General features: G+C 29.9%; 1 protein-coding gene across 1 annotated transcript; it reads left to right on the top strand.

Annotated features, from left to right (window-relative positions):
• Positions 1–3,287: 3,287 nt before the first annotated feature.
• Positions 3,288–3,835, top strand: LOC115974469 (auxin-responsive protein SAUR50-like). The gene has a single exon (XM_031094852.1). It carries the CDS (start codon positions 3,419–3,421, stop codon positions 3,734–3,736), a length of 318 nt encoding a protein of 105 aa, XP_030950712.1. The 5' UTR covers positions 3,288–3,418; the 3' UTR covers positions 3,737–3,835.
• The last annotated feature ends 6,372 nt before the right edge of the window (positions 3,836–10,207 follow it).

Here is a 10,207-nt window from a genome sequence, read left to right as displayed (position 1 = left end):
AAATTTCTTTAATTATAATATAAAAAATATCAAGGTTCATAGTCACAAAAAAACAAAAAACAAAAAACAAAAAAAAACTTAAGCACTGAGTTTTTTTTTTTTTGGTTGATAATTTGGTAGTTAGTGGTGGAGGGATTTGAATACTAGACCTCTAGATTGTAAATACTATTAAGTATCAATTGAGCTACAAAGGTTTTGGTGAAGCAATAATCATCTTATGCATTGGATATACGCATCTTCCTTCTTACATTATATAGTCTCTACAATTGAGTGATCTACATTTTGTTAAAAGAATGACTCATATATCCTAAAATGAGTGATTTAGACCCCCTTTGGTTGATTCTATTGGAATTAGACAAAATTATTGAATAAACCAATTATGAAGTTCAATTGATTTTCAATTAATTAGCCATATTACAAATCACCAATAAAGCAAAGGGAACTAAAATAAAAGTTATTACCAACCCCATGGAAAATTTAACTATTAGAATCACAATTTATACAAAATTGAAATAAAATTTCACTCTTATGTGCCTTCATTTAGTTTACATCTAGGGCACAAAATCCCAACTTAATCAGCCGACTTAATGAGCCTGATAATAATTAAGATTTCTAGTCCTCAATTGGTCGAGAGTCGATGAACAGACAACAAGGACTCTTCCATTGTCGATTAAGAGAGACTGTCGAGAAATTCAAGATTACCTTTCAACTGAGTTTGAATCTTGGACTTTGATCTTGAAATCGAATTACAAAGTTACAACTCAATCAAGACTTACATGGTCATGACTCATGAGTTTAGTTAACACTCTAATAGGATGATATCTAATCGAAGTAAGAAACATGCAAAGGACCGGTGGGTGTGTACATGTGAAATGCTGCACTTTATATATCTGTGTCACTGTGATTCTAATTCTATGAATCACGAGCCCAACAATCAAGGTGACTGAAACTAACAACAGCAATTGGTCGTACATCTCAGTACAGCCATTATTGATCATTGAATACGGGTAGAAGAGATTGGGGCCTAAGTTAGGAACTCATATCGAGAGAAGCTGCATGGGTGCTTCCGTGAGACATTTATTTTCATTGAAATTTATGTTTTAGACTTTTAGTACATTGCATTATTTTCTCTGAAGTTTCTGCCTTACCCCAAATTTGACGGTGAGAATTATTTTCTTTAAAGCTAAATTTATTCAATGCCAGAAAAGCATACTAAAATATAGTAGTAATAGTTGACGGTGAGAATTTTTTTTTTTTAAAAAAAAAAAAAAACCGAAAATCAGCAATTTGCAATCAACTATGCATGAAGTTTGTGTATAATATCAATGTGTGTGTGTGTGTGAGTTGTCTCTCTCATATATAACTAAAACAAATTAAAGAAAATGAATCATTGGTATATAATCGGATGCAAACCTAAACTCAATTCTCTGAAAATTTTGTGTTAAAGACGATTGCGAGTGTTATATATGTATCACCTTCATCACTTGAGTCAAAGATTTATTTTTTTATTTAAATTTTTTTTTAAAAGTATCACATTCACATTGAGAAAAAAGAAGAAGAAGGGTAATTTATGCAATTTTTTATATATCAATTGTTAGGAGTCTAGGGCTTTAAATTATAGATGTTGTTGAAAACACCTAAAGTACTAACCAGTTGAGTTATAATGCTCTTAGTAGGTAATTTATGTGTTTAGATTAGTTTTTTTTTTTTTTTGATTGTTTATTGTTATTTACTGAAAATCAGTTAAGATATGGTTGTATTTAGAAATTCTAATGTTTTAAAAACAAACTGTACACAGAAATAAATAAGCAACATAAAGAAGAAGAAAAAAAAAAAAAAAAACTTGAAAGGAAAATTTGATGGTAAATTGAAATTAAGTTATGTCAGCTTAAGATTTTGGATAGAAAATGTATAATTGAATATCATCAAGTTTTTGGTGAACTCTCCAAAAGTCTCTTTTTCCCTAACAACAATTAGGATAATCATATTCTTTTTTAGAATTGTGGAGGAAATCAAAAAATTTTAATGGTTTTTACTGACGGGTGTCCTTAGAATATATATTAGAAAACCATTTTAAGTAACTTTTTTATAGAAAAATGAAAAAAGTGATTACCTGCTTTGACAACTTTTTTAATTTTCCACAAAAACTTTTTCAAAATAAATGATTAATGTGTGTTTAAGGTCATACATTAACCGACCGAATATTAATTGGTATGCTACTTGCAAGTTAATTATTTGAGAGAGAAGTAAAAAGAATGGGAGACAAGATGAAAATATTTTCCTAGTGCTTGGGATAATATCAAAGCTGAAACAAGACGGTGGAAGATTTTGTCAACTAACCCCAAATAACCCAAACAGAAAGGGACACGGTAATTGAGTTTAGCAGCAAACATGAAAATCTTTAAAAGTACTTTAAATCAGTCATGAATAGAGATCGGGGTACAGCTATATATATTTCCAAGATCAGCATTTTTTTTTTTTTTTACCCAAGGCAAAAAAGTACTCCTCGGAAAGAGAATTTAAAGTACTTAAGTAAAAGGAAACCTACCATAATTTCTTTACCCAAAATGATGAAAAAGTAACATAGGAAATGGATGGGATGCTGCTCAAACTGTTTGTACGGTAAAAGACAAAAATTTACATTATTAGTGTTAGTTTATCATGGGGATGATTGATTTAAAACTTTCTATAGCAAAAAAAATATTTTCATAATTTAAAAAAAATATTTTTTTATGTAGAACTTTTTAAAATATTATTTTTCTAAAATACAAATATACTTTAATATACTTTCAAGAAAATATTAAATAAGTTAATGTCAAACATACACTTACCTGCAAGTACGAGTCAAATGAGAGTTTTGGAGGAGGTAAAACTTAGGTAATGATTTAAACCTTTTTTTTAGGGGCTTTTATATTCTAACATCAATTTTTTCACGTAAACTTTTATGTGCTGATGAAAAAATATTATTTGTTTAAAAAATATTTTTAAAAACTTTTTATCAAAAATATATATATATATTAAAAATTATTCACCTAGGATACAACATGAATTACCAAAGTTTCATGAGAGAGAGAGAGAGAGAGAGAGAGAGAGAGAGAGAGAGAGAGGGGGGGGGGGAGGGACCAAGTTGTCCTTTGGAAGGGCAACAATGGGGAGTAATCCCCAGTGGGATTGGCCCCAAACATGTCCTTAAGCTCACACAGACCCCTAAAACACCTATAGGTGTTGTCTTTTGCTCTTACACCCCCACATGACTTTGTTTCTCTCTCTTCCTCTCAGTCTCACCTTAAATACCCCCACACATCCCCACCCCAATTTCACACAACCTTCCTTAGCTCTCCCACTCTCTCCAATCTCTCAATCTCTCTCTCTCTCTCTCTCTCTCTTAAACAACCAAAACTAAGCTCATCACTCAAAAATGGCCATCAACAAATCACAAAAACTGCCTCAAACTGCAGTACTCAAGCAAATCCTCAAGAGGTGTTCAAGCTTAGGAAAGAAGCAACGTGACTATGATGAACAAGGCCTCCCTTTGGACGTACCAAAGGGCCATTTTGTTGTTTATGTTGGGGCAAAAAGAAGCAGATATGTTGTCCCAATCTCTTACTTGAACTACCCTGAGTTCCAAAGCCTACTAAAAGATGCTGAAGAAGAATTTGGCTTCAACCACGAGATGGGTCTCACAATTCCTTGTGAAGAAGTTGTCTTTCAATCTTTAACATCCATGCTCAGATGAAAGATTTAGACGGACCCAACTTAGGCCTAGCTAGTTTGGTTTTTGGAGGAAAAGAAAAGAAAAATTAGCTGAAGATGAAGCTGCTTTCACTGCTTCTCTCTGTTCTAATTTTCTATTTTTTCTTCTTTTTTAACTAAGTTTTTAAGTATTAACCCAAAATTGCGAAAAACCCATGAGTATTGTGTATCTGGGTTTAGATTTGTAGATATTGAAAGTTTGAAAATTGTTCTCACAGTGGGTTGGGGTTGTAGTTGTACCAATGTACCCTGTGAGAGAGAGCTAATATTTATTATTTAATGATACTTTGGGGTTTTAATATTTTACCCCATTTTTTTTTTCTTACTTACACTTTCACTTTCTCTCTCATATACTGTTCCAACTTGCACTAGTTTCCATGGCTTTGTCCAGATAACAATTTTCTATGCAAAGGCTGTCTCTGGTTAGCTCAACAGTTGGCCGTTAAATCTGTTAAAAGTGAATTCTGCTAAAAGATAGCTAAACAGAATGTCTTGTCACGATACAGTGATAAAAACTGACATATATCAGAATTCTAATTTTTATCACGGACTTTTATATTCCTTTCATTAATTCTCCAAAGCTATGCACAAGATCACAATTCAGGTAGATGGTTCAAATCCTCCAAAACTACACAAGATCACAAATTCACGATGGTTTGTCAAGTATTTTCTTTTTCAATAATGCTGGATACATGACCCTATCACCAAAAAAAATAAAAAACCTAGATACACGACTTTTTTTCCATACCTATAAAATTATGTTTGAAAATACTGACTTGGCTTGTTTGGTAGAAATGTTTGAATATTATTATTCAAAATAATATAAAAATTATGATTTAAATTTTTTTGTAAAAATACATATTTAAAATACTCATAATGCATTCATAATATAAAAATTATTATAAAATTATTATGTAGCTAAACTAAATTGTTTTTTTTTTTTTTCCCTTTCTTCTTGGGATTGGGAATTGTGGTCTTTGTTTAACATTCTTTTATGGCTTTTGTTAATTGGGTACTTCTGTGCACTTATTAAAAAGACGCATTGGAAAATAATAAAAAAAACTAAAAAAAAGTATGAATTTTAAATTGTAACTAACTCTCTTTTTTTTAGTTATTAAATGAAATTAACTTGATTCTTTATAAAAGATGACTAGATTCTTTTATTTTAAGGAAGGCAAAAGACACACGTTAACAAGACTCTTTTTTTTATACGCAATTCACTCTATGATGTGTAGATTTTCCACACCTATGCATTGTCCATATGATAATGACAATTTATTGCTACTTGACTAGATGACAGATTCACATAACAAATTAATTTCCTTGCAGCAAGGGAAAAATAAAGGGATAAGAATGAAAATATGAAAATAGAAAAATATATATATATATATAAATGGTCCTTGCCAACTTGTGATTCATAGGTGAGTCTCTGAACCTGAACCCATTTATGAAATTTAGAGTCCAAAACGAGTAACTAAAGCCAGACAGATTGCCCAATTTTAAGTAGGGGCTCACTACATAGATGGTTGAGAATTCATACAGACAATGCTTTTATCTCTGCAACAAAATTTAAAATTTTGATCATGTGACTTTTGGGACTTGGGAGTTGTACTATTTTGCCATCTTCTTCACCATGATCAGGTTCTATAGCTCTGTCTATTCTCTGTCATCAGTGACTGTGGTCCATATCCTCATACTCATAGATAGCAAAGTGAAGCAGCTCCAAAAAAGTACAAGCAGGACGTTCTTGATCGTTTGATGCCTGTACCTGGACTTTTTAGTTTTAAATGACTCTGCAGATTATTAGCATATTGGATATAGCTAGGCTTGAAAAGTAAACTTCAATGGGGGCAGTTTGATTAGTAAGGTGGTCCTCTAATTAATTTAATTATGTGGATCGGCCTATACAAAGAAATGCATATGACAGCTTAATAAAGTTTGGCCAAAGGTCTATAAGTCTATTGATATAGTGTAACTATTACTCCAAAAGTAACCGTGAAAGCCATTAAAGTACTTTATTATTTTAAACGATAATATATATAAATATATTTTTAACAAATAAATAAAACATTAAGCCATTAAGCACTTTATTAGGGACAAATTATACCGTACATTCAAGGGACTACATTTCCTTTTCATATAAACCTGAATCTTATGATTATTTTAAAAAAAACCTGAATCTTATATTTGGAACTTACTTGTACATGAGAGAAAGATATAATACAGCATGTACATCGAATAATAATAGTTGTGTATTGAATAATCACATTTTCACCAATTTATACTAAAATGATAAAAACAAAGGCAAAATATCAAATATAAATTATGGACTATGAATTGGATTTGACTAAAAAAAAAAAAGGTGAATTTAAGAGTTGGGGAAAAATCAAATATATTTATTGTTTCAATTAGTCAATTAGTGAAGAAAATATAGGAGAAAGTTATACTCAAGTTTTTTTTTTAATATAAATTTTTTATTTTATTTTATGTAATTTGGAAGTACCATTTTAACTTTTAAATAGACTATTTTATTTCCCAATCATGAGACATTTCGAAAATCTCATAAACCAATAGTGTGGTGGCCGGATTAAACTAGGTGCTTTAGGTTTACATTACACCCTAGACCAATGAGCCCATTACCAAATACTATCTTGGGTTTTTACTCAAACTTTGATCTCTTTGTATATAGGATGTTAAAAAAATAAAATAAAATTCTTATGACCTAAACTGGAATCATTTCAATTCAAAATACTTTAACAGTTTTGTTAGAATTGAAGTTCGAACATAAATTCTAACATGGTATTAGAGATGTGTCTTAGTTTCAATTTAACCATATATGGTATCACTTTCCCCTAGTTTAAACTCAATGTACTATAACATACTTATAATGCAAGACTAATAATATTAATCATATTTCTAGTAAATTTAATTGCAGTACAAGAAGGCCTTAATAATCGATAATGATATTTCTAGACTAGTAACGACGAGCTAGCGCAGACCTTGGAGCTTAATACCTCTAACAAGTATCATTATTTTCTTCAATGATAAACGTGAAAGCAAAACTTTTTTGACATTTTACCGTAGAAAACTTAAAAAGTCCAGAAGAAAATCTTTTGGTAACATTTTATTTTACATCTTTCGACCTTTGACAATCAAATTCTATTTCTATTCCCATAAATCAATTAATATTAATATTAATGTTGAGAATATTCTAAGATTGTGTTTGATGCTCTTTCGGGTTTATATAACCCGTCTATAATTGTGTCCAATAGTTTGACTAATGTAGTCCATCAATTTCGGGACTTTAGATCAGTTGAAGTCTCCCATGTGAAGCAACAAAACAACTGGCTTCGCATTTTTTTACTAAGCATGCTAAATAAGCAAATAATTTTGAGAATTAAGTTCACTATTTCTTATGAAATAATGAATTGATATTTTACTGTAGAAAACTTAAAAAGTCCAAAAGAAAATCTTTTGGTATCATTTTATTTTATATCTTTCGACCTTTGACAATCAAATTCTATTTCTATTCCCCTAAATCAATTAATATTAATATTAATGTTGAGAATATTCTAAGATTGTATTTGATGCTCTTTTGGGTTTATATAACCCGCCTATAATTGTGTCCAATAGTTTGACTAATGTAGTCCATCAACTTCGGGACTTTAGATCAGTTCACCCATGTAAAGCGACAAAACAACTGGCCTACACATTTTTTGACTAAGCATGCTAAGAAATAGACAACTTTGATAATTATGTAACTTGGATAGAGGAAAGTTCATTGCTGATTAAGTCCGTTATTTCTTATAAAATAATGAATTTATCTTCCTCTTAATAAAGTTGCAAGTTTTTCATTAAATATATATGTGTATATATATATATATGTATGTATTATATATTAATATTAATGTTTAGCAGAAGGTTCGATGGAAACATGAGTGAAGAACATGACTAGTAGCGTCTTTTGAAAAGGATTAAAGTATAGAAGAAGAGTTCACTGAATCTAGTGACCTGATTTTCCAACCATATCCATTCATGGAAACAAACAAAAACTTAATATTAAATTTTACCATGTTTACAAGTTACAAGCCATATATGCGCCTCGCAAGTGTAACTTAAAAGTATATATATATTTTCCAGCAGCGTCTTCTCTTTTCTTTTCTTTTTTAAAATTATTTTATTTTATTTTTTATTTTTAGATAATATAGACAGAAGACATAGGGAATGGGAAAGAATGGAGTAGAAAGACAATACTTACAACACTAACACTTACAAAATGACCTAACTTTTATAAGACTTACATAATTTTATTGTTAATGTTAATATACATCTACTTTTTATTTAATAATAAGTGACAAGCTAAAAAAAAAAAAAAAAAAGACAAGAAATTAAGGGATAACCCAAAATCACTAACTTATAATCCCGTGTATATGCATAAATACATTTAAAAACTAAACATATATACTACATTATAATTCATACATAACTTAAATACTATTGATGATTATTTATCTTAATTCTTAAAAAAGTATTGTAATAATATTTTTTCATAAAATATGCAAATTATTCATTCTTGTTTATTTCATTTTATAAGAAACAAATATTTTACACTAAATTTATTTTGTGGGCATTTTCCAAATAAGATATAAACAACCAATTTTTAGAATATGGTCGTATGCTTTATTATTATTAATATAGAAATTTATATCCGTGTAAACAAAATCCTATTTCAATTGTCTTTCAATAGCCACAAGTAATTGGCTTAATTAAAAAGCCCTTTCTTGAAGAACGGCTGAACGGGGGACCACTCTATCAGTCACAATGAAGACAAAAGTTCGCAATCACATGTGCAATAGTATAACCAAAGAAAGATGTCAATACTTATTCAATCTTTATTTAATTTTTGATCATCTTTTTCAATCCTTATTAATTAGATTCAAATCTAGACAGTTAAAAGTCTTATGATTTTACATTTTCTTGGCTCGTTATTCTTTCATGTCTTTTCAATGTTACTTTCTGGAAAATCATGCTTTTTCTAGTCTCATTTCGTTTGCACAACAGGCATGGAGAATTTGATCTCATATATATGTTGGGTTTTGTGGAGCCTAGTTGTATTTGATCCGGATTATAACCTAACCCGAAATAATATTATTATAGTTTTTAATGAAAGATTTTTTGAAACTTAGTCTATGGAGCGGATGCTTGGGCCGATAGGTTGAAGTCATAGCGCTCATTGTAAATCTTATGCGTAGGATATAAAAACTGTTGTTTTGGAGATTAGAGCTTTATGATGTTTTTGAGAGAGAAAACTGTACTGCCACACTCTATATTTTTTTTCTCTAAGAATAGTGAAATCCCTACAACTCCGTGGATGTAGGAAAATTACCGAACTACGTAAATACTGTCTTGTGTGTTATTATTTTTCTTTAGCGTATATTTTTCTCTATTTTTGCATCTCACATGTATGGGAATTTCATGTATATTCCCATTAATATATGATATACTCAGTCTAATTAAGTTTGTCAAAAACCCTTATTATTATTACTATAACACAAATTTAGCATAGCACTCCTTTCGCAAGGTCTTCAAAGAATCTAGATCACATTTCATGAACAAGAAGAAGAGCGTTAGAGACATTATATCTCTATAACAAAGAAGAACAGATGGTTGTCAGCTGGTTCAAAGGAACATTTATTATTCACTAGTAATTAATGAGCCTAGGAGTCGTTTGGTGAACAACAAAAGAAGAAAAAAAAAAAAGAAGAAGCTAGTGTGGTTCAAACAACAGCAATTCAGTCTATAAATAGGTTAATAGTGAGGGAGATTTGGTACGATTATAAACCACACATGAAACGTCATAAAATATGTCATTAATCAGTACGTGATTCTATATTAGGGCTTGCTATGTGGATAGTGGACTCACTATTCACGTGAAAGGAAAAAGCAGCGTAATTATATTCCAAAAATAGTAAATACTTTTCTATGCGCCATTAAGTCCCCAGAGATTATTTTTGAAATCCCGAAAATTTAGTAAGTTTAATGAGTATCTATATATGACCATTATGGTGGGTGAGACCTGATAAAAAATAATAATTAATTTTGATCATGATTAATTTATCATAATTACAATTAGATGCAACACACATAAAATTAAAATTTCTAAATTTTATATAGATGAGAGTTTAGAATAGAGTAAATGATGGGAATTGAGATATCTCAAAAAAATTTAAATCCTCACCCTAAATTATTGTCAACTAAACACAACCTTATATATAATAAGTCAATAATAAAAGACATATTGGACAATAAACAAGCAACACTCATGTGATTGCATCAAATCAGGTTGCTCTCATGTCACATTATGTTTACTTGGACTAATATGGTATCATTGGAAAAGGAAGAGACTAATTTAAATCAAACAAAATCAATTATTAGCTCTGCCCCCTCCTTTTTT

The sequence above is a fragment of the Quercus lobata genome, chromosome 2 (assembly GCF_001633185.2).
Source record: "Quercus lobata isolate SW786 chromosome 2, ValleyOak3.0 Primary Assembly, whole genome shotgun sequence".
NCBI classification, from domain to species: domain Eukaryota; kingdom Viridiplantae; phylum Streptophyta; class Magnoliopsida; order Fagales; family Fagaceae; genus Quercus; species Quercus lobata.
Note: the sequence above shows the minus strand (reverse complement) of the source record. Positions and strands in the feature narration are given on the sequence as shown.

Excerpts from the sequence above, each read along its gene's own strand:
- LOC115974469 (XM_031094852.1), top strand. The coding sequence starts at position 3,419 with ATGGCCATCAACAAATCACAAAAACTGCCTCAAACTGCAGTACTCAAG.